At 45.7% G+C, this 25,903-nt stretch overlaps 3 protein-coding genes across 3 annotated transcripts; all 3 read left to right on the top strand.

The window, feature by feature from the left end:
* Positions 1-19,090: 19,090 nt before the first annotated feature.
* On the top strand, positions 19,091-20,158 carry LOC308333122 (kelch domain-containing protein 3-like; the record flags this gene model as incomplete). Its single annotated transcript, XM_080789317.1, has 1 exon — positions 19,091-20,158. One exon carries the CDS (start codon positions 19,091-19,093, stop codon positions 20,156-20,158), a length of 1,068 nt encoding a protein of 355 aa, XP_080645443.1.
* Positions 20,159-20,423: 265 nt separating this feature from the next.
* Positions 20,424-22,521, top strand: LOC308333121 (kelch domain-containing protein 3-like; the record flags this gene model as incomplete). Its single annotated transcript, XM_080789316.1, has 2 exons — positions 20,424-21,458; positions 22,462-22,521. 2 exons carry the CDS (start codon positions 20,424-20,426, stop codon positions 22,519-22,521), a joined length of 1,095 nt encoding a protein of 364 aa, XP_080645442.1.
* A 234-nt stretch (positions 22,522-22,755) lies between these two features.
* Positions 22,756-23,787, top strand: LOC308333120 (kelch domain-containing protein 3-like; the record flags this gene model as incomplete). The annotated part of the gene is made up of 1 exon (XM_080789315.1): positions 22,756-23,787. One exon carries the CDS (start codon positions 22,756-22,758, stop codon positions 23,785-23,787), a length of 1,032 nt encoding a protein of 343 aa, XP_080645441.1.
* Between the last annotated feature and the right edge of the window lie 2,116 nt (positions 23,788-25,903).

Below are 25,903 nucleotides of genomic sequence, written 5' to 3'. Positions count from 1 at the left end.
ACAGGGAGCAAAAATATGAAGAGTTATAGGATTCTTCTTTTCTCTTCCAGGAACTGGCATTTTAAACTTTTAACCCATTCTGACCTGAGATCAGATTCATACGAGGTTTCCACCTGGACACACACTGGTCTGATTAACACATTCGGACCTGAGATCAGATTCTAAAAATGTTGGTCGTTCTTCGATTTTTCAAAAATAGCAGACCTACAAGCTCGTAGCGCGCCACTCGGTGGCGCGCTATGAGCTTGTAGATCTGCTATTTTTCAATAGCTAAAGCATAACATGATGCCAACACCAAAATGGGTTCCCGTTCAGAATGGGTTAAACGTTGTAAACTGTTAGGAACCATGTCATCGATCAAACCGTAATGCACTTCGCAAAAAACGAAAGCACAGCAAATATAAGTGAGCGTTTCTCGTAAAAAAAAAAAACAATGAAAGAAAAGAAAGAAAAAAACTCTCGTTTGATGTTGAGTTTACTAGTGTACGCAGACGGAGAACAGTGTAAACGTATGTTTAGTTTAGTGTAAACGTATGTTTTCTCATGCCAATAAAGCCCTTTGAATTGATTTTAATTAAATTGTAAAAGGACGTTCACATTCCCTACTGTATTTCATCATATATATTTTATTTGAATAATCCATCTCCACAGCTGAGACGTCTTTATTTTCATTATGTAATGTTTTTTAGGGTTCTCCTCTGAGTGCTTCGGGCAGTAAGACATGAGTATGAATATCCCATTTTGGGCGGGAACCCCCTTTTGGTGTTATAGCGTTATGTTATGCTTTAGCTATTGAAAAATAGCAGATCTACAAGCTCATAGCGCGCCACCGAGTGGCGCGCTACGAGCTTGTAGGTCTGCTATTTTGGAAAAAATCGAAGAACGACTGACATAGAAACATGGCTTTTTCCAGAAAACTGTCAGGATGTAGAAGACATTTTTAGAATCTGATCTCAGGTCAGAATGGAAAACTGTCAGGATGTAGAAGAACATTTTTAGAATCTGATCTCAGGTCAGAATGGAAAACTGTCAGGATGTAGAAGAACATTTTTTAGAATCTGATCTCAGGTCAGAATGGAATATATTATGCCGCGGAGACGCTTTACTTTTGAGTACGTTTCGTAACAGCGTTTCGTCACGGCGTTTAAACTTCTGAGGTCGTGTCAACAACACGGCCAGAGTTCACTGTTTTTTTTCCAGTTTTCTTTGCACCCTGTGCAGTGGTATAATGTAATAACTTTTACGATACATTTACGATTTATTTTCACTGTGCTCAAGTACAATTTGTAGGTATTTTTTATTTAATTTATTTAACGATTTTGATTATTAATTATAAAAACCTGCATTACCCCTATATACATTTGAGCCTTTCGGTTGCCATTATTTCTACATTGCAATATTGACACTTTTGCTTAAATAAAATATCCATCCATCCATCCCATCCATCTTCAATCGCTAATCTGTAGTCGGGTCGCAGGGGGCAACAGCTCCACCAGAGAGCTCCAGACATTCCTCTCCAGAGCAACATTAGTAACTTAAAGTGTGTTTTTTGTTGTAATGTCTGATGTGAGGTAATGTGTTACAAGCCACATTAACCTAACATTAGACCTGCTAATGAACCATTTCATTAGTAGGCTATTCAAACTGGTGTCTATACAACTGCAATTCAAGGTAACATTCATTCTTGCATTGACCACGACTCCAGATTTAACAACGCAATAGCTGTATAAAATAAAATAAAATAACAACACTTAAGAGTGTGACCCCCTCGAAATTTTTCGACTGACCCCCTAAGTAATTTCGTCCTAGAGCCGGCCCTGTCCTGATGTGCATGTCTTTCAAAAGGCCGTATAATAAACGCCCGTGTCTTTCACACATGGCAAAGAGGGGAAGCCTTTCATTTTGTTTAACCCATTCTGACCGGGCACCCATTTTGGTGTTGGCATTATGTCGTGCTTTAGCTACTGAAAAATAGCAGATCTACAAGCTCATATCGCGCCACCGAGTGGCGCGCTACGAGCTTGTAGGTCTGCTATTTTTGGAAAAATCGAAGAACGACTGACATTTTTTAGAATCTGATCTCAGGTCAGAATGGGTTAATCAGACCAGTGTGTGTCCAGTGGAAACCTCGTATGAATCTGATCTCAGGTCAGAATGGGTTAATTTTCTCCCCTCCTTTTACGAGCCTCTAAAATGAGTCATTGAAAGCCGTTATTATTCATGTGGTTTCTCTGCTTGTCAATAAACAGCTCGCTAGCCGCTGATATATTATCGCCAGCAGAGGTGAAACAGTCTTTGGCTTCGTTAAAGCTGTGCCGTTTTTTTTTGTTTTTTTTTACTGAGATTTGTAAAGAATAAAGCAATCTTTTACAGCATAAGTGGGCTCAGCGTGCCAAAACGTTATTTTTTCTTGAGAGAGAGAGAGAGAGAGAGAGAGAGAGAGAGAGAGAGAGAGAGAGAGCAACCCCCTCCCCAAAAAACCCTCCTCTCCCAAAGGGAACATACCGTATGCAAAAGAAGACTCACATATTGCTCCAGGAAGGCTACAGTTAGCTGGGGTTCTCCTGGGTGTTGGGGGATGTTTGTGTATATCTGCACCACACGAGCATTCCACACAAGTTGGAGTTGTTGTGCACTTTGAGATAGTAGATCTGTGTATACAAAGAAACATAACATGTAATAACATATCTCCTATAATAATGAATAGCATGCCCAGAATATAGGTGACGACAGGTTCAGGTGACGTTTCGTAAAAAGGTGTCCAGTGTGCGGAGCTTACTTTTCTTAATGTCTCGCCTAGACATATAGGCTCTGATGGTCTGATGGACAAGAAAGATTAAAAAAAGGCAAGCTCTACTAGCTTAATGGTAAAAAATGTTCTGCACTTGCGCGTGGGAAACCAGCTATAGGTTCAAATCCGGGGCAGAAGAGGAACGTTGTTAAATAGAGCTACTTTAACACATGCATTCCCGGAATTCATTCAAAAAATAGGAGCTCTGGGGTGCCGGAAAGACGATGGGCGCTTTACTCTGCGCGTGCGTGCGTGTGTGTGTGTGTCTCTCTCTCTGGGTTATAATTATTATCATTGCAGCTTGAATGGACCCCGTCCCCCCGTCCGCCCCCGTCCCCCCCACCCAGGAGTTTAATGAAGTGAAATGAGACGTATTAGAGGAAACCCTTTAATGTCACTGACTGGCGAGGGAGAGAAGAAGAAGAAAGGGCGACTTGAAATGATCAGCGACAGAGGAGAGGGCACGTCCGGGAGCACGCCGGAGCCTCTGGAGTGTTTAAGACTGTGGTTCTCAAACTTTACTTTATGTGTCAAGGACCCCGTGTCCCCTAGGGTAGTTATGCCCTCACAAAGGACCCCGTGTCCCCTAGGGTAGTTATGCCCTCACAAAGGACCCCGTGTCCCCTAGGGTAGATACCCTCACAAAAACATGCAGTATAATCCTGGTCTCTGAAACTATACCTCCCCCTGGCCAGCCGGGGCGCCTGATGGGAGGGGAAAGGAACTGGTCGGAAATAACGTGTTCCTTTTCCTCATAGACATTTCAAAAAGTATTTATTTAAAGACATTTTAAGCGTCGTAACAAAAGCCAAGTCGAGTTGTGACAAATCATGACAATAAACCATGGACCAAACAAATAATTACAAAGAAGAAAAACAAGAAAAAAAAGTGTCTGTTGGTTTATAGGCTTTGTTGGCTTAGGTCTTTAAATAAATACTTTTTGAAAAGTCTAAAGGGAAAATGAACGGGGAATCATTTCCTGGGCCCTGGTAGGGGGGCGGGACTGGGCCCTGGTAGGGGGCGGGACTGGGCCCTGGTAGGGGGCGGGACTGCGACGCTCTATGTCATGAAGAACACAAAAGTTCAGGTCAGATCATATGATCTAACGTGGCGATAACATGTCATATTTACGTGCCCAAACCCACAACCCCATCTCTCAACGGCTCCGCTTGTGAGCATATCTAAGCAGCACGTCCCGGGTCAGCAGAGCCAGGTAACGCCGGGGATAATTGGGCCAGGAATGGACCCGGCCGGTTTTATCTGGCTGATTACTGCCACTCCTCATCAGGTAATGGCTGCTCAACAGGGGAGGAGGGGGGGGGGGGGGGGGAAACGGTTTGTGATTGAGTGTAGTAGTGGGGCTCAAGGGGGTGTGTATGGGGGGGGGGGGGGGTCAGCCAGCGGACAGGAACACATTCTTCATTCTTGTCAGCAATCAAGAACGAACCACCCCCCCCCCACCCTGCCACTAGCCTTAACCCCAAACGACCACCACGCACGGTCGGTCCGCACAAAACTATATACCAGCCTATAGCCTATACCTTCCCTATATGCAGTACAGGTCGGCTGACAGTCAGAACGGGCTGAAGCTCACTCAGTCGCACACGCACGCAAACACACACGCGGACGGACGGGCACACACGCGAGTGTGCGCATGTGGATGTCAAAGTGAGGTCAAGGGAACCTCATGGGTACTTCAGGCAGAATTGATTTCGTCGACAAAAACTATATATACGATGAAAAATATCCTTTTCTTTTCACTGACAATTTTAACTAAATAAAAACTACTAAAGCTACTAAACCTAAGACTAAATATATTGACAAGTCGTTTTTTTTTTGTTTAGTTGCACTCTGAAAATAGCAGATCTACAAGCTCACAACGCTGCGAGTGCACAAACTTGGTCCATTTTGTGCACTCCCGAGTTATGGGGGTCCTTGAAATAAATAATAAAGACTGTTTGAGAACCACTGAAATAGTGGTTAGAAAAAATGATCCATGTATGAAAGAGTTGGGTTCTGACCCCCAACTCCCTCCACCCCATCTCTGAGCCCCCCCTCCCCCCAGCATCTAAAGAAACGTTTGAAGGCCGAATACATCTGGCCGTCTTTGACCGAAGCCTCTTTTCAAAGAGCCAGAGGTTGTCAGGTTGGTCTAAACAAACCCCGCCTCCTCCGAGGCTACAGCTGCCCTGACCCTATCTATCCTATCCTATCCCGCAGCCCCCCGAGGGGCCTTCACCCCGCGCTGACCTCGCTTTGGGGCAATTGTCCGCTTGGGGGTCATCGGCCCCTGTATAGCTGCAGACCTATAGCCACTGGTTTGGCCCCCGAGGAGGGTTCAGGGACCCCGGAGAGAGAGGCGATGGGGAGGGGGGGCCCGCTGAGTTAAGCTGTAACCTGGCCCCGGCTGTACCTTTGTTAAAAACACACTGATCACACAGAGACAGCTATCGGGGTTACTGATAACCCACTGGAGGAATTAGAGCTGACACTTGCGTCGGGGCTGATTAGATTGATTATACCTCGGTGGTTTTCAACCCTTTTCATATCAAAAGGCATATTATTTATTCAGCATTTGTGTCACTGTGACCACTATTTAATGAGATCTACGTAGCCTCTCAGACCGGCCAAAACAAAAGAATATTTGGTTGTAGTTGGATACGATTTTACCCACAATTCCATGCTGTATTGATGTTGGTACCATTGGGAGAGAGAACAGCAAAAAGTTGTTGTACATGCTCTAATTATGTAGACTTCTTATAAATAGCCTAATGCAGGTGTTTAACAATAATTATGAGCGTAAACTGAAACCAAATGAACCCTTACGGGTCCATGTGGTTACCAATAACTCTCCATCATTTAGCTGCGTGGGGACCACTTGGAACCCCCTCATGGACAACTGCCACTGGTGGTCCCCGGAGGACCACTGGTTGAAAACCACTGGATTACCTGGTAAGACACTGCCGCACAGTCGAGAGATTTATTAGATTGTTTACTGAGGAAGGTTCGGTCGAGCCTAAGCAGCATTATGTAAAGTTGGCCCTTTTTTCCAGGTTTTTGATGTGTCTATGAGGTGACAGTACTTCATTAGACACCCTGGAGTCGTTTTTATGTGCAAATATAGTGACATCACACTATGAACCCCTCCCCTAACCACTCTCCCTTTATCATACATGCAACTACAGCTGTGGTTCCAGTTCAGGTGGATCACCACCCACCAGGCATACTTAATGAACTGGTGCGCGTGTCCACATAAAAGCATGATGTTAGGAAAAAGTTCTTCCTCCTTATATTATAATAATACCTGATGATCATGTTTTAGGGTGGGAAACAAATCGTGGCACTCCATCTTAAAAACAAAAACAGAAGAAACGACGTCATGTGTTTATCATTGTTGTGCAACAAAACGTTCCAAAGCGTTCTCTGTTCGTGTGCCCGCTCCTCGACACAGAGAGAAGACATGGTCAGTGTATTCCGTCAGACAGTAATCAGCCCTGGCCAATGGAGAGACACAACAAAGAATAAGGCTTTGATATGCAAGGCTTTGATGTGCAAGGCAGTGCTGTTTTTCTCAGCAAATTTCTATTTTAGTTTTAGTCAAAGTCTCTTGACTAGTTTTCATTTAGTTTTAGTCAAATTTTTGTCACCTGGAAGGTTCTAGTGTTAGTCTAGTTTTAGTCGACTAAATAGCATGATATTTTATTTAATTGACGCAATGACAATGGCCGATTTTAAACTTAAACTTATACTGGATCTCTTGTCCACTAGTCCCTTCCTAACATTTTAGTCTATAGTTTTTATTTGTCGACAAAATCAACAGTATATTTAGTTATAGTTTTAGTCATCATGGCTTAGTTTTCATTTATTTTTTATGTGGGTTTTTGTCAGTGAAAAAAAGGTAGTCGACGAACATTTTTCGTCTTAGTTTTAGTCGACGAAAGTTGTGTGACTAAGAGCCGATTCATACTCCTATTTTAGAGCCGAATAAAAGTCGGTTCGGCTCTGTAGAGCCTACAATGTGACGTCATTTGAGGTTCGGGGGGGGGGGGGTACCGTCCTAAAGTCTAAAAAATTCTGACATCGCCGAAACAGTGTATGAGTATGAATCAGCCCTCAGCTCGCAGAAAGTTGTGTGACTTAGCTCGCAGAAAGTTGTGAGCCAAGTAAGTCTACTCTACAGTATATTAGGGGTTACCTTTTGCGTACCAAAATGATACAGCCTGAATGTTCACCTGAATAACTCTTCCTCAGATAAAAACTGGATTCGCGGTCTCCTCTTCGTTTAGCGTTTTTGCAGAAACAGATCGGCCACTTCATCATTTTAGACAACACATTTATTCACCGCAAATGTCTCGCATATCGGCCTGAGCGCAGGGCAGATTAAACCGGGGCGTTAAAAGGACATCAATCCTCCGTTTCCAAAATGTTTTTCTGTGCCCGATGCTCGCCCATCGGTTTAATGGAGAGTAGGCTGTCCCATGGTCAGACAGTAATCACCCTCCTCGTCCATTTAACCCGTTCAGACCCAACTTAGATTCTACTGTATGTCTTCTAAATCATGACAGTTTTCAGAAAAACCTAGTGGTTCTCAAACATTTTCATGCCAATTAAGGACCCCCAGAATTATCTGTATTTGCCTATGGACCCCCATCTGAAAATATGTAGTTTCAGGGGACCCCCCCAGAAGCAAAGATATGAGTTAAAAACCTTCACTCTCTGAAAGAATATATATTCAAAGATTTGCGCCACATTTTCACGATTTCTCAAAAATAGCAGAGTGCCGTGCTACAAGCTTGTAGATCTGCTATTTTTCAATAGCTAAAGTATAACATGATGCTTAAAACACTAAAAGGGGTTCCCGCCCAGTATGGCTTAAGACGGCGAACGAGAAAACCTACAAGAAAAGACGAGACATGGCTTTCATTTGAAATCTATAAAAAACAGGAAAGAAAATCCAGTTTCATCTCAAAGCTTTTCATGGCCCTGCATGGCTTATAATGAAGTCTTACCTTCTTTTTTTTTTTGCATAGCGAGTCTAGCCCCGACTAGCCATTTACAATAAATGATTCAGCTGCTGCTCGCAGAGATAAGTCTTATACGGAGATAAATTGGGCACTGAGTGCTGACCTGGATTTATGTCTGCTTCTGTACGACACCAATAAGTCTGAGCCAGTGCAGGTTCTCAACCTGTGGGTCGGGGTCCCTCAGGGGGGTCCCCAGCACATGATGGGGGGGGGGGGGGGGGGGGGGAGGGGTAGGGGGGTCCCCAGATGACAGTGAAGTGACTTGTATAATACCTCAAACTATAAAGGCTCAAAAAGGAAAAGACCATTACTGCATCAAACGTATAGTCAACAAACTATATGCTATAAAAAACTAGTCAGCACATCCTATGATAGGTGGATGGATACTGTGTGTATACTGCCTGCGTATGCGTGTGTGTGCGGGTGTGTGCGCGTGTGTGTGAGACTGTGCGTGTGTGTGTGCGTGCGTGCGTGACTGTGCGTGTGTGCGTGAGTGACTGTGTGCGTGTGTGACTGTGTGGCTGTGTGGCTGTGTGCGTGTGTGACTGTGTGGCTGTGTGACTGTGCGTGCGTGTACCTTTGGGACCTGGAAGGCTGAAGATAAGGCCCCCCTCCACCCTCTCCTCCTCTAATGAGCTGTCCTCACGTCGGAGACCTGGTGTTATCGCGGCTCTTCCGCGGCTGATAACGCCACCCTGGGAGCAAAGCCTGCATAAGAAGAAGAAAGAGCATGTGTGAGCCGGCTTTTATTTAATGGTGACCGTATAGGTCGCAGTTTACTATGAAAACCTGTGTCAGTCCGTCCCCCTCTGTCACGCCTCGTGACACGCTCCACATAATGGCCAATACAGACTGTGGATATGACCTCATCAAACCCTGTATACACTCAAGTTACACAGTCCCCCGCTGCCACCCTTAGATCTCCATATACGGAGCTGACCTGTTCTGACGTTCCATAAAGTTGATCTGACCTCATCAAATCCTGTATACACTCAAGACACGCTCCATATATGGCCATAGCACAGAATTCCTTCCATATATGTTGATCTGACCCCCTATATGCCAAAGCACCCATGCAGGCGGATGCGCGCACACATGCACATATGTTACCAGTCGGCTAAAGAGAGCTTGTAGATCAGCTATGTTTGGCAGCACCATCACAGCACCCTGTAGTACAGTCGCTCCCCCAGGGACATCACGTGTGTACACAGACATCAAAGGGGGCTTCAGCCCCTGCCCTTTTACCCGTCTGTAAAACAACTGCCCTCTCCACAAATCCACAAATTTAGCAGCATTTACTACATGGTGAAAGAAATGCAAAATATGCCTCTCCTCGCCTCTCTCCGATAATATACAGTGCAGTGCTGCGTGTGTAGTGTACAGCAGAACTCCATTCGTTTGCAGAGAAAGAGTTGATCTCAGGTCAGAATGGGTTAAGATCAGTTGTCAAGTATTGGGGGGGGGGGGGGACTAGTGGGGAGACGGAGAGACACAGAACTAATGAGGGGGAGAGAGACAGACAGACAGACAGACAGACAGACAGACCTAATGAGAGAGAGGGAGAGAGAGAGAGGGATAGAGAGAGGTAGACAAACAGCCTGCAGCAGCAGCAGCCTGGAGGAGGATCGAGCAGTCATGATTCCATCAATACACAAGCAGGTGGTGTTTGTTTGATCTATAGCTGCTAGCTTCCTGAAGTAAACGCAGGCTAATTGTCTGGATCAGGGTGAGATGCTTATCTCCCCACCCTCTCCTCCTCCCCTCCTCTCCTCTCCTCTCCCTCCCTCCCCCCCCCCCCCTCCACCCGCCAGGCCAGACCTGTCAGACTCCATCTAGAAACAAATTGGTCCACATGCAGCTATAGGTTGCCATGTCGGCTCATTCTAAGTTGCTTATAAATATTGGTGGTTGAGTTTTACGTTTCACGTTTCTAAAGTGTATTGTCCATTATTTTGGGCTTGTTTCTAAAGTGCAGTTGCTTATTTTGGGCTTAATTTTGCTTAATAGTTTGGGCTTGTTTCTAAAGTGTAGTTGCTCGCTTCTAAAGTGTATACAGTCAGTAGTTGCTGATTTTGGGCTTGCAATGTTGTTTAAACCAGTGGTTCTCAAACATGTTCAGGTCAAGGATCAAAGCTCACGACGCATTGTGAGCTTTAAGATCGGCTATTTTCAAATATGTGACTCGTCTCTTTTTGATACAGAGACAGTCATGGGCCCTATTGTAAACAAGTGTAATGCTTTATGCATGTCGTCCACAGTTTAAGAGTCTTGTATTGAGTTGTACTGGAAATGTACTGGAAATCTCCAAACTGTTAATAAATACTTAAACATGTATAGCTAGGAGTAATGTTAGTCTTTAGTTATGCTTTCAAGCCTGGCCCGTTTTCTCAACTCGCTGTTTTTTTGCAAGACATTACTCTAATAAGTCACATAGGCCATTATCTCCTAAACTGCATGGTGGGTCAAACTCAACAACCAATATGTCAATTTGAAGCTATGATTCTCTGCTTTCATACGTTTTTGGATGACTTTATAGCCTTGGTCAGAAACGGTCACATATATAGTAGATTTAAAGTAACGCTACTCATGTGGCCAAACAGTCACTTCATTTGAACGGGTTTTAACGAAGCATTATGTTATACTTTAGCTATTGAAAAATAGCAGATCTACAAGCTCATAGCGCGCCACCGAGTGGCGCGCTATGAGCTTGTAGGTCTGCTATTTTTGAAAAAAATCGTAAAAATGCGGCACAAATCTTTGAATATATATCTTTTCAAAGCGAACGTTTTTTTTCTTTTTTCGACGTCAGGCCTAAATGTAAAATCGCTTATTTCTCTTGCAATATCTGGCAACACAGTCCACGGTATAGCATCAAATAAACGGCTCCGTCTCTCAAAGCCCCCCCCCCCCCCACCCCCCCCAGTGACCACCACACTATCTCTCGTGACCTTTTAATCCCCCCTGCACGCTTCACAATTAACGCCCCCCCTCTCCCCCCTCCTCCCCGCACCTGATAAAGAAAAAGAAAAAAGTTAAAGAAGGTGATTTATTTTTCTTCTCCTTCTGCTCATTGCCCTTTTAATTGTGCTGCAAACTACTTCTTTCTTTTTTTTTTAGATAATAAACTTTTAATTGCCTGCCATGGTTATACTTCTTATCATACTGTGAATTAACCTAAAATGCAACAGAATCATCAACAGAAGTTCCAGAAACACATTATGCTTTTAGATATAATATCTTGGAAATGTTGCCTCAATGTTTGTGAACTATTACTGAAAGTTTGACACAAATATACAGTGTTGGAAAGTAACTAAATACATTTACTTAAGTACAATTTTGAGGTACTTGTACTTTACTTGAGAATATCCAATTTCCAGTTCATTTATTTAAAAAAACTTTACTTTACTTACCTTGTTATTATGACAAAACATACAGTAACCACTTACAGACCTATATATATACATTTCGGCCATTTGAACCATATGTCGTACTTTTTCCTCAATTACATTTTGAATTCCTGTATTCTAAATTGCACTATTGATACTTTAAGTAAAACACCTGAGAACCTTTTAAACCACTGCAAATATATATATATATATATATATATATATATATATATATATATAGAGAGAGAGAGAGAAAGAGAGAGAGAGAGAGCGAGAGAGAGAGAGAGAAAGAGAGAGAGCGAGAGAGAGAGAGAGAGAGAGAGAGAGCGAGAGAGAGAGAGAGAGAGAGAGGTTGAAAGAGGGATGGCTTCAGACCTCCAGGGCTGAGATGTCAGTGTGTGTGTGTGTGTGTGTGTGTGTGTGTGTGTGTTTGTGTTTTGGGGGCGTTGGTGTCTACGATAGCGGCTTCCCTTTGAAGCCCCCTCCCCCCCAATCCCCCAGAATAAACATTTCCACTGATCTTGTGCCCCTAATGGACCCTTCCTCATAACCCCCCCCTGCCTGCAGCATGGACCACATCGTGGGACCCTCCCTGTCCCTCTCTCCCTCTGCAGTCCTCTGCAACCTGCAGGCCAACACAGATCAGACCATGGATGGAGGGGAGGGGAGGGGAGGGGGCCGGGGTTTTTGTCTCTGAGGGGGTAAACATGATGATGACCCCCTCCTCATTGCAGGCCTGATTGGGTTTAGCGGGACCCCCGGGGGCCCTCAGAGAGAGAGAGGAGATACATCAATATACTTTACTGCTGCGTGTCGAGGGGGACCGGAGGGCCGTTTATTGTCCCCTACGCGAGCTAGAGACGCACTATTACGGAGCTGGACCGGACCAGAGGACCAGAGGACTAGAGGACTAGAGGACCAGAGGACCAGAGGACCAGAGGACCAGAGGACCAGAGGACTAGAGGACTAGAGGACCAGAGGACCAGAGGACCAGAGGACTAGAGGACCAGAGGACCAGAGGACCAGAGGACCAGAGGACCAGAGGACCAGAGGACCAGAGGACTAGAGGACTAGAGGACCAGAGGACCAGAGGACCAGAGGACCAGAGGACCAGAGGACCAGAGGACCAGAGGACTAGAGGACCAGAGGACCAGAGGACCAGAGGACCAGAGGACCAGAGGACTAGAGGACCAGAGGACCAGAGGACCAGAGGACTAGAGGACTAGAGAACCAGAGGACGAGGCCACACTCAGAGTGTACGTCTCTGTGGGAGGACATGTGGACATGTCCTAAAGGCCTGCAGTGTGGGACATCAGTGTTGTTTTCGTCGACTAAAACTAAGACACAGAAAAATGTTCGTCGACTGCCTTTTTTCCACTGACGAAAACTAAAATGGAAACTAAATGAAAACTAAGCTATGACGACTGAAACGAAGACTAAATATTCTGTGTGTTCATGTGCGTTGTTTTCTGATGCTTTAATGGCCTTAACAACGCTTTGTGAGTTTACGTGTGTGCTATTTACGAGAAAATGTGAATTTTTCTTTCTTAGGGACACTATAGTTTGAAAATGGTTAGGTCCATTTGGTGCCATGCACCATAGCAGCAAGCGAGACACAGGATGAATGCAGGAGCTAGAGGAGAAGAGAAGAGAAGAGGAGAGAAGAGAAGAGAAGAGAGGCAGGGACGATGTTCTTGGCGATATACGAGCGATGTTCTAACCATTAGGGCCTACGCCACAGAACGGAAGCACCCACATGGGAGACATGTCTCGCAGAAGCCGTAAAGTGAAGAGATGTGATTAGGAAAGCAGAGGGTGGTCCTAAATGCTTCTCTTTTTTTTATGTGGTCGTTTCCAGATCTCCGTCTGACTGCGATCCAGCAGTCTGTCTGACAGAGCCTGTGGCTGCAACATGGAACCAACATTTACAACGTTGTCATATTTTTATTGTTATTATTTTTACAGAGCTGCTGCACTTGTTTCATGTGCGTTGTTCTCTGATGCTTGTGGCCTGTGTGTAACTGTGCGTGTCTGTGTGCATGTCTGTGTGTGTGCATGTGGCATTTACGAGCGTGCCTCGTGCACATTTGTTTTGAGTCTCTTAGTGTTTCATTCAAGGTCAACATCCCGTTAGCAGCGGCTAGGCTACGCGTGTGTCTGCGGGTGTGTCTCTGTCTCATGTGGGCATGTGTTAAGCATCGAGAACCGAGAGGGGTTTATTTGGGAGCATTTTGCATGTGTGTGTACGTATACTGTGCATGTGGTAAAATGGACTATGTGCGCCTTTCTCCAAAGCGATTTACAAAACAATTTATACTTCACATTCACACACCGATGGTGGAGGAAACCATGCAAGGCACCAACCTGCTCATCGGGAGAGCAGTTACAGTCTTGCTCAAGGGCACATTGACAAGTAGCCAGGAGGAGGCGAGGGGATCGAACCTGGAATCTTCTCCGATTCCAAGACGGCCGGGGGTCCCCAGCTAAATGATAGTTTGGAACCAAATGGACCCTTATGGGTCTGTATAACTCTGAGAGTGTATACATTTGTACACTCACAGTTACATTAACATTGATTGTACAATATAAATTGGGGGTCCCACTCCCAGACATAGTTGCCATTAAATGGGGGTCCGTAGCCTAATGCATGTCAAACTGAGGGCCCTTGAAATTAACCGGGTTGAGAATCACTGGCACACATTTTAAAATGGGGGTCTGCAGGCTATAATTAGTGTCAATTTGGCGGTCCTTGACATGAAAGAGTCTGGGAACCACTGGCTTATGTCTCTTACTCTTTTACAAAACAAAGCAGAGCATGGGAAACAGTCAAAACGTGTGTGCTCGCAGCCGTGCACGTGTGTGCGCACAGCCGTGCACGTGTGTGTGTAGGTATAGGCACATGCATATATATAGTTTGCCCCGGCAAACATTGTCATATATGTCCTAACTTGCGTGTGTACATTTTCTCCTAGTCAATCACATAGCATGTAATGTGTAGGTGTGTGTGTGTGTGTGTGTGAGATTACAACACCACTAGACGTGTTTGGGCAGTGTCTCCGTGAGGCATCGGTAGAACCCGCGGGGCGACTTTGGACTCCGCTCTGTCACTCAGGGTGACACGTAGAGACCCCCCCACCCCCCCCGGCGGCGTGCGGCGGGGGGGGTCACCATCTGTCACTCTGCCTTTTGTCCCCCGTCATGCCCCCACGCTGGCACAGAAAGGTGGGGGCAGCACTGACAGACTGACAGCTGACAGACTGACAGGTGACATCAGAGAGACAAGGGGAGCACTGGTTACCACTACTCCACACACACACACACACACACACACACACACACAGACACACAAGATTGTATTACTATACTTGCGTGCGGGCAACAACAATTTAGGATGCCGGAAATATGAATGCCATTTAAGTGAACAGAAGACTTCCACACATGCCGGTTTCCTTCAACAAGCAGCTGTGTGGCGACAACACAATACAATACAGTGTAGCTGAGATGAATCTCTAGACTCTAGGACAGACTCTGAGGGGCGCAGCGAGTGAGGAGGGGGGCACCATTTATATCACCCTGATGGCATATATATATATATATATATATATATATATATATATATATATATGTTGTCATGTACCGCCCTCAGTGCCCTGAACAAACATTAAAGTCCTTCAAAAACGAAATAAAAATGGAGTTAGTGTCGAGGTGTCCTTGATCAAGACTCTGAACGACGTGCAGGTTGGTGCCTTGCAAGGTTTCCTCCACCATCGGTGTGTGAATGGGTGAATGTAATCTAAGTAAAGCGCCTTGAGTAAAAACACTATATAAATGCACCATTGTACCATTCATCATCTTGAACATGCACGTGGCAGTCTGCAGGTCCTCACCTACAATGAATGCCATTTAAAAAAAAAGATATGATCACATTTTTAACCGTATAAGCCTAAAGCCGAAAATAGGCTTTACTTTTCTTTCAAAACATTACAAATATTCTTTAACCATAAAGAAAACTGGTCTACGTGCACGCAGACACACGCACACACACACACGCACACACACACACACACGCACGCACACAGCTACTGGCAGATGTCAAAACCGGGCCGCTACAAAATGTTGCCAGGCTGTTTCTTTCTCCGTCTTAAGTTCAAAGTTCACAACAAGGTCATTTTAAAGGTCGACAAAAGTGTGACCTGACCACAGGAGGTTTATGGCACGCACACACACACACACACTCTCTCTCTCTCTCTCTCACACACACACACACACACACACACACACACACACACACACACACACACACACACACACACACACACACACACACACACACACACACACACACACACACACACACACACACACACACACACACACACACACACACACACACACACACACACACACACACACACACACACACACACACACACACACACACACACACACACACACACACACACACACACACACACACACACACACCTCCCTCCCTGGAAATAAAAACGTCTGGGTTTCCGAGGCTACACTCTCTCAGACAGAGTGTCATATCAGTCAGAGCCTCCTGGGGTTCAGAGCTCAGTTGTTGATGCCGTCAGATCAGATCCGAGCGCAGAGCGCCACGCAATAAACCTTTGACGCTGGAATAGGCTTTTTCGCTCTCGCGCCCAGATAAGCCAGTCTACAAGGCTTTGTTCAGACTGGAACATTATTTCCCCCTCCTCAAATTGGATCGTGAAGACTGTTATTTGCTAGTATAACCGGATCGGATTTGCATATTCAGATATCATCGACCTATCTGCATCAGTCGCTGCATGGCGTACAATGTGCCTGTGAGTAGTGCTTAATTTATACAATAGTGTCGAATAGCCAATCTAATCTAATAGCCAATCTAATAGGCAATCTACTCATTGTGAGTGCGACAGCCGTCGGTCTCTGGCAGTATAAATCAAGCTACCGCGTCTAAGGCCTCACTCACACATATACACCTAGCATACAACAATGTTGTAGCAGGGAGTGATGGGCGGGAGGAGTAGGATGAAGGCTATATGTCCTCCCGGTGGGGGCTCCTCACTGCTTTAACGCTTTAGCGACTACATTGGGGTGGAAAAAAGGGGTGAAAACAACAATCTGATTAGCAAGAATCAGGTTTGTCCCAATGTGTTTGTTTGGGGCGTTTATTTTGCTGTGCAGACAAAACAAGCTGATTCCAAAGTGAGTCGGCCACAAATCAGATTTTGGGCAGCCAGTCTGAACATACCGGTAATCAGATTTGAATTACATTTCATACCGCATCGGAGGTGTGGGGGCTCAAATCTGATTCGAAAAGATTAGTGTTCCGTGTGCGTGTTACTGTTCGGACAGATTATAAAGAGAAAAGGAAAATAAATCGGATTCCAATCCAAACCAAATAAATGGACAGCGACTCTAAACAGCCTTAATTAAGCTAGCTCTATAGCTCTATATGGCTCTTTAGACCAAGCAACCAAAGACAATCTCTTCTGGTGCATTTCAAACAAAACGCAAGAAAATCCCTATGACAGGTCGACGTGAAACGATGTTGAATAATTGCTGATAAAATAGAGAGACACGGTGGGGGGGGGTAGTTATTAAAGTGAAATACAATTACAGTCGGCATATGTGCGAAGGTCCGACACGTGATTAGATTTACGGTCTCCCCCCCTTTTGTCGCTCGATGGGCTTTTAATGGCCATTATTGGCGGGGCGCTGCCTGGCTGTAGCTACAGCGGGGGCGGTCCCAGATGGAGCATCAAACCTTCACTCCGGCGTGAACCCGTCCCATCGCCCAAACCGCCTCCGCTTGACCTCCCCTTCCATTACCCCGCGCCGTCCCGGGGCCGGGGGGAACAGTAGCAACAGTGCTGGAAAGTAACTAAGTGCATTTACTTAACCCATTCTGACCTGAGATCAGATTCTAAAAATGTCTTCTACATCCTGACAGTTTCCCATTCTGACCTGAGATCAGATTCTAAAAATGTCTTCTACGTCCTGGCAGTTTCCCATTCTGACCTGAGATCAAATTCTAAAAATGTCTTCTCCGTCAGTCGCTCTTCGATTTTTCAAAAAATAGCAGATCTACAAGCTCATAGCGCGCCACTCGGTGGCGCGCTATGAGCTTGTAGATCTGCTATTTTTCAATAGCTAAAGCATAACATGATGCTAACACCAAAATGGGTACCCGCCCAAAATGGGTTAAGTACTGTAGTTAAGTAAACGTATATACTTACAGTAACCATTTTGAGGTATTTTGTTCTTTACTTGAGTATTTCCAATTTCAAATACTTTTACTTCTGCTCCACTATACATCTCAGAGGCAAATATTGTAGGCCTATACTTTCACTCCACTAGAATTATATGAACACTATATTTACTTTGTATAGATTTTGATTATTGTTACAAAACATCCATTAGATTAGTCAGACTATAAGCACTATACATGTGTCGGCCATTTGAAAATAGCCGATCTACAAGCTCACAAGCAATGCATTTTTCCAAATTAATGTTATGCATTTGAAAACTTGCAGAATGTCCCAGGCTACTTTATACCTTTGGTACTTTAATGCCAATCATTTTGTACTTTTCACTCAAGTATACATTTAGAATTCCGGGGAATTTTACTTGTATAACGGAGTATAGTTCTATACATTCATTTGCAGTATTGATATTTGTACTTAAGTAAAAACAATCGGGTACTTTTTCCCCCCCCACCACTGAGTATAGCAGCTCCCCCAGAGCACTTTGAACTCTGACCCCTGAGCCCCATCAGGAGATCAGCCAATAACACCTTGGGAGACGTTTATAGCCTCTATTGTCTCTGTGGCTGAAATAATGACACCTTTAGTGAGGTTTCTGCTCTCAAATCACATTTTACTTCTCATAACGTGCAATATCCCAACTCCTAATGAAAATGTATTATATATATATATATTCGGGTGACCTCGTACTAATGAAAAAAAACTAAAAACGCAATTAAATTAAGTAAAAGACAAAAAAAACAAAACATTCAAGGACAGGTCAAGTGCATCATAAACAGAGAAATGGAAGTTTGTACTTCAAAGATGGAGTGACGTGTGTGTGTATATATATATATATATATATATATATATATATATATATGATGTCTTCCCCGTGTATTATTGGTTTCTTCCTGAAAGCCTTTCAGGCACTCGGTGCCGCGCTATGAGCTTGTAGATCTGCTATTTTTGAATAGCTAAAGCATAACATGATTGCTAAAGACAATCCAGAAGAAGTCAATGGCATCGACACAACGCAGCGGTGTTGTTTTCGTCGACTAATACTGTGACGAAAGATCACTACAAGAAGAACACTACAATGTGACTAAAACTAAAATAGAAATGTTACAAACACTGCAACGCAGAAGAGCGACAGAATGCACGTATAGGTAGCAGGCACGTGCACACATAGACATCAAAGGGGGCTTCAGCCCCTGCCCCTGTCTGTAAGCCAGACCTTGAATACAGTATCTACTATAATGGTGCCAAACCATATCAGCATTCAGGAGAAGTGGCTTTTTTTCCGAACTCTCCTGAACTTGAACGCAGCATGCTGCATACCTGATCTACAAGCTCTCAAATGTGTCACAGTGCGATGTGTTGAGAGCTTGTAGATCTGCTATTTTTTTGAAATGTTTGGCTAAATGTGCCCTTTTAAGGGTATTTCAGCCCCTGCATAATGACGTAATGCCATCGGCATCCTCGATTGGCCAATTCACAACTGATGGGCTTTGTCGACTTGTCAGACTTCATGTGACGTGTGTGCCACTGAACCAATGTTAGAGACATCACACTCACTCACATGAGGAACAGTCACACTCACCACAGAGAGAGACTTCATCTGCGGTGTGAGAAATGTCCTGGTGGAGGACTAATGGAGGGACGGGGATCAGATCCGAGGCACTCAGACTGACGGACACCGTTGCGGTCGGACGCCGGGTGTATTGCTTCAGCGGCACGAGTCAGGTCCAAGTGCACATCTTCAACGCGGTGACTTGGCTCTGGACGAAGTTGGCGACCGTCGGAACAGGAGAACTGCCCTCCTCCGAGGAGTTGGGCAGCGATGGGCACCGGATGGCCGTGCTTATAGGGCACGTCATCTACATCTGGGGAAGGCTTCACTTCGACAGCGTGCTGCATGCGTTCGACGTCCACACCCACGGCTGGTCCAAGCCCAGGGTGTTCGGGAGGGTTCCCACGGAGAGGAGGTACCCCTCGACCTGTGTCTGTGGGAAGGCCATGTATGTGTATGGAGGAGACACAAAGCTGAACCGGCGCACTCTGCCTAGATACACAAATGACCTCTACAAGTTGGACACCGCCACCATGTTCTGGGCTTTGGTGAACACCAGCTCAGGCACCAGTCGGTCACATATCTCTGCCACCATCGTTGGGACAAAGATGTTCGTATTTGGCGGCCATTACCATTCCTCTTTCTTACGTCCGCACAACAAAAAAAACATCCTCAGGGTGTTTGACACAGAGACTAACTGCTGGCTGAGGACGGCTTCTAGTTCTCATCCGTTTCTGCCCAAAAGATGCAGCCATCAGTCGGTCTTTGCGTACAACGGGGAGCTGTACGTCTTGTTTCTGGAGACCTCCGACGGTCTGTGGAAAATGAACCCAGAAACGTTCTCCTGGAAGAAGCTTTGGCCGAAGGGGAAAGGCCCGCCAAAGAAGTGCCACCACTGGTCCTTGGTGGGAGATTGTGTCATCCTCTTTGGAGAAGGGAACAAACATATTGACCTGTACATCTTAGACTTACGTTCTAGTCTGGAGAGCTTATGCAAGGTAGCCGTTATGCAGTACGGTCTGACAGAGAAGGTCCCCCGACGCAGCATCAGGTTGGAACTGTCCAAACTTGCTCGTCTACGTGACGTAAATCTTCCCTTCGTTGTGTGTAAGGGACGACAGCTTGAATGATTTCAACAACCTGCTGTACAGTACGTTCCGTTGACGTCTGCCAGACGGCGGTCGTGTGGAGTGTAACGTCACTGGAATTTTTTTACGTAATGACGTAATGCCATCGGCATCCTCGATTGGCCAATTCACAACTGATGGGCTTTGTCGACTTGTCAGACTTCATGTGACGTGTGTGCCACTGAACCAATGTTAGAGATATCACACTCACTCACATGAGGAACAGTCACACTCACCACAGAGAGAGACTTCATCTGCGGTGTGAGAAATGTCCTGGTGGAGGACTAATGGAGGAGACTATTCCGAGGCACTGACGGACACCGTTGCAGTCGGACGCCAGGTGTATTGCTTCAGAGTTGAAGTTGACCGCGGCAGGAGTCAGGTCCAAGTGCACATCTTAAACGCGGTGACTTTGCTCTGGACGAAGTTGCCCAGGGCGACCATCGGAACAGGATGGTCGGAACAGTTGGGCAGCGATGGGCACCGGATAGCCGTGCTTATAGGGCACGTCATCTACATCTGGGGAAGGCTTCACTTTGGCAGCGTGCTTCATGCGTTCGACGTCCACACCCACGGTTGGTCCAAGCCCAGGGTGTTCGGGAGGGTTCCGACGGGGAGGCGGTACAACCCCTCGACCTGTGTCTTGGGGAAGGCCATGTATGTGTATGGCGGAGAAACAAAGCTAAACCGGCGCACAATGATGTTTGGGAACACCGGCACACTAAACCGGCATAGATACACATATGACCTCTACAAGTTGGACACCGCCACCATGTTCTGGGCTTTAGTGAACACTAAAGGCACCGGTTGGTCACCTCACTCTGCCACCATCGTTGGGACAAAGATGTTTGTATTTGGCGGCCAGTACCATTCCTCTGTGGTACACCTCAGGGTGTTTGACACAGAGACTAACTGCTGGCTGAGGACGGCTGAGGATCCGTTTCTGCCCAAAAGATGCAGTCATCAGTCGGTCTTTGCGTACAACGGGGAGCTGTACGTATTGTTTCTGGAGACCTCCGACGGTCTGTGGAAAATGAACCCAGAAACGTTCTCCTGGAAGAAGCTTAAGCCGAAGGGGAAAGGCCCGCCAAAGAAGTGCCACCACTGGTCCTTGGTGGGAGATTGTGTCATCCTCTTTGGAGAAGGGAACAAACATATTGACCTGTACATCTTAGACTTACGTTCTAGTCTGGAGAGCTTATGCAAGGTAGCCGTTATGCAGTACGGTCTGACAGAGAAGGTCCTCCGACGCAGCATCAGGTTGGAACTGGCCAACCTTGCTCGTCTACGTGACGATGATTTTGTAAGTGTAAAAACAGCCATTGCGACGGCATCAAGGCCCACCAAAATACATTGTAGTCGACTAAATCAACTGTAGATTTAGTCGACTAAAATCTTATATTTAGTCAACTAAAACTAGACTGACACTAAAATGTGACTAAAACTGAATGAAAATTATTCAAGAGACTTATGACTAAAACTAAAATAGAAATGTTACAAACACTGCAACGCAGAAGAGCGACAGAATGCACGTAGTGTAGGTAGCGGGCACGTGCACACATAGACATCAAAGGGGGCTTCAACCCCTGCCCTTTTACACATCTGTATAAGCCAGACCTTGAATACAGTATTTAATATGCTGCCAAACCATATTATCAGCATTCAGGAGAAGTGGCTTTTTTCCCGAACTCTCCTGAACTTGAACGCAGCATTTTTGCGTTGAAAGAATGTGTGCAGAAATCCAGGGCGTTACACCACATCTCCAGTAGCTAAACAGTGCAGGGGGGTTGCGCCTCGAACATACCTGATCTACAAGCTCTCAATGTGTCGCAGCGCGATGTGTTGAGAGCTTGTAGATCTGCAATCTTTGAAATGTTTGGCTAAACGTGCCCTCTTAGGGTATTTCAGCCCCTGCCTCTCCAACACCCCCCCCCCCCCCCCTGATTGTTTAGAGACCAGGTTGAGGTGATGTCACAGACTGGATCTTCAAAATAAAATGACAAAATAAGCCATTTCACCACAACTTTAAGTTTTCAACATGGTTGGGAAATAGCAGAAACAGCCGATCTACACACTCACAACGCGTCGACTCCACCTAATCTGCTACTTTTCAAAGTAACACTGCGTGAAGGAGTTAACGGGCAATTATGGGCATTGTATTTCGCCCATAAACCTCAAGTTTAGCAGCATATACAGTTAATATACGGTAATATGCAGGCGTGATGGTACAATTCGGGACTTTACCGGGACAGTCTAACGGGAGTTTCCTGTAATATACACATCCGTACTCCATGCTTTCTGCGCAGTGTAAGGGTGACGACAGCTTGAATGATTTCAACAACCTGCTGTACAGTATGATCTGTTGACGTCTGCCAGAATGACGGTCGTTTTTGGAGTGTAACGTCACTGGGAATTTTTTACGTAATGACGTAATGCCATCGGCATCCTCGATTGGCCAATTCACAACTGATCGGCTTTGTCGACTTGTCAGACTTCATGTGACGTGTGTGCCACTGAACCAATGTTAGAGACATCACACTCACTCACATGAGGAACAGTCACACTCACCACAGAGAGAGACTTCATCTGCCGTGTGAGTAATGTCCTGCTGGAGGACTAATGGAGGAGACTATTCCGAGGCACTGACGGACACCGTTGCAGTCGGACGCCAGGTGTATTGCTTCAGAGTTGAAGTTGACCACGGCAGGAGTCAGGTCCAAGTGCACATCTTAAACGCGGTGACTTTGCTCTGGACGAAGTTGCCCAGGGCGACCATCGGAACAGGATGGTCGGAACAGTTGGGCAGCGATGGGCACCGGATAGCCGTGCTTATAGGGCACGTCATCTACATCTGGGGAAGGCTTCACTTCGGCAGCGTGCTTCATGCGTTCGACGTCCACACCCACGGTTGGTCCAAGCCCAGGGTGTCCGGGAGGGTTCCCACGGAGAGGAGGTACAACCCCTCGACCTGTGTCTTGGGGAAGGCCATGTATGTGTATGGCGGAGAAACAAAGCTAAACCGGCGCGCAATGATGTTTGGGAACACCGGCACACTAAACCGGCATAGATACACATATGACCTCTACAAGTTGGACACCGCCACCATGTTCTGGGCTTTAGTGAACACTAAAGGCACCGGTTGGTCACCTCACTCTGCCACCATCGTTGGGACAAAGATGTTTGTATTTGGCGGCCAGTACCATTCCTCGGTAAACATCCTCAAGGTGTTTGACACAGAGACTAACTGCTGGCTGAGGACGGCTGAGGATCCGTTTCTGCCCAAAAGATGCAGTCATCAGTCGGTCTTTGCGTACAACGGGGAGCTGTACGTATTGTTTCTGGAGACCTCCGACGGTCTGTGGAAAATGAACCCAGAAACGTTCTCCTGGAAGAAGCTTTGGCCGAAGGGGAAAGGCCCGCCAGAGAAGTGCCACCACTGGTCCTTGGTGGGAGATTGTGTCATCCTCTTTGGAGAAGGGAACAAACATATTGACCTGTACATCTTAGACTTACGTTCTAGTCTGGAGAGCTTATGCAAGGCAGCCGTTATGCAGTACGGTCTGACAGAGAAGGTCCTCCGACGCAGCATCAGGTTGGAACTGGCCAACCTTGCTCGTCTACGTATGACGTAAATCTTCCCTTCGTTGTCAATATGGCGTTCAATGTTTGTGTGGCCACAAATTTAAGTCATATTTGAGGCACATATGACCTCCATTCCTCCTTTCATTGTCAATGTCAAATATGAGACGTGTGGGGACAAAAGCTGTATGGGCTAGAGCCCCTCAAAAAAGGCAATTCAGATTTACAGTGACTGCCATTAGCAAAAAAAACAAGAAGGGTTACAAGACTTTTTTCTTCTTGCCAACTGCAGTGGACATTTTTAAACTAGAAATGCACTCTGTCGAGGTGCCAACTTGTGCCTTGCACACAAGCAGGCCATACATGGCCTTCTTGGATGGATGGATTATATTATTGCGAACGCAGTGAGCACTAACTATGAGACCTAGCAGATCATGTCTGTCTGTCTGTGTGTCACGCTGTAACACCACCTGCCCGCCACCAGAGGGCGCAGCTGTATCACACAAAAAAAAACCACACACACACACACACACACACACACATACCTTAACTTAAAAAACTTAACTTAAAAAAAACTTAACTTAAACAAACAACTTAAAAAAAATCTTTAAAAAACCCAAATATGTACGAGCTGCGTTCGCTTCCCGCGTTTGCGCGTCTTACTTGTATATGGATTATATATTTCAAGAGTGAGAGATCACAATAAAAATCCTATAATCATTCTTCCTAAAGTGGCTGGAGTCTGTCATTATGGTAATCTCATGCTTCATATCTCACACTCACCATAGGCCTACCTGCAACTTTGCCCTAAAAAAAAAGCAATTTTTTAATAGCCTTTTTTGGTATGCATTTGGCCTGCGGGCTGCCAGTTGCATACATCTCAGAGGGAAATAGATCCGCTATTTGGGCACTTCATGGGAATGGGACATTCAGCCGTTTCTACTTTTTGATTGATTGGTTACGTTGGTGGCCATTTTATCACCGGAAAGATTTGCCTCCAGATACTGTACAAGCCCTCCTGCCTGGCCTCTGTGTGTGTGTGTGTGCGTGTGTGTGTGTGTGCGTGTGTGTGTGTGTGCGTGCATGCGTGCGAGAGATGCTGCCCAACAGTGCCATCCCAGTGGTCAGAGATGGGCAAAATACATTGAAAATGTATTTTGATACAAAATACAAATACTGGGTCAAAAAAATTATCTAAATACAAAATACATCTCATTTCTTCCATCCCAGCGAAATACAAATTACAAAATACAAAAAAGTATTTCAAATACGTATTTCAAATGCATGTATTTCAAATACTGCCCATCTCTGCCAGTGGTGAGGTGTTTCAGCTGTCCGTGCTCAGCCTCAGACACGCATACATACATACATATAAGGGAGGGACGGACACACATAGCTACGCAATGGAGTGGCTGCGCCACTCAAAACATACTTTTTTCCACCAGTGGCCTCATCATGTCCATACACTGACATACATATCTGGCAAGCATAGGTAATCCCCCCTCTAAGTCCCATTTCCTGAGAATTAGTTCAGGAAGAGAGGGTGGGGGGGGATTTCAAACCCCGAGACGAATGCAGAACTGACTCGAATCGGCACGCGCCGTTGCACCCGTGCATGTGGCTGCACTATAGCGCGTGTGTGCACGCCCAAACGCACCCGACCCCACCTAAACACGCAGGCACGTATATATACATGCCGTATATGCACATGTAGGCTACGGTATACACACGCACACACACACACACACACACACGTGCGCACGCATGCGCGCACATACACACACGCACACACACACACTGTATGACTATGCCTTAGACCTCATAGTGACATATCTGTATACGGTTTTATCTCTTTTCCCGTTTTACAATCTACACCAAATCTCGTTGCCAAAAATAGCAGATCTACAAGCTCACAAGTCTATTTTTTTCCATTAGACACTTGAAGCCTATAGCGACCCTATTCTGAGGAGAACCTCAGCCATACTGTACATGTACATTGTACATGTACATTGTACATGTACATTGCTCACATTGCCTCACGAGGCAATGTGCAAACACAGCAGCAAGGTTTGTGAGCTGCTGTGATTGGAGGAGAAGGATATCAAATGGAACACAACCACCCTAAAGACTAATCACTGCGTATATTCCTCCACTATATCTGCATGGATA

The sequence above is a fragment of the Protomyctophum bolini genome (genome assembly GCF_963924005.1).
Source record: "Protomyctophum bolini genome assembly, chromosome: 18".
In the NCBI taxonomy this organism is placed as follows: Eukaryota; Metazoa; Chordata; class Actinopteri; order Myctophiformes; family Myctophidae; genus Protomyctophum; species Protomyctophum bolini.
Note: the sequence above shows the minus strand (reverse complement) of the source record. Positions and strands in the feature narration are given on the sequence as shown.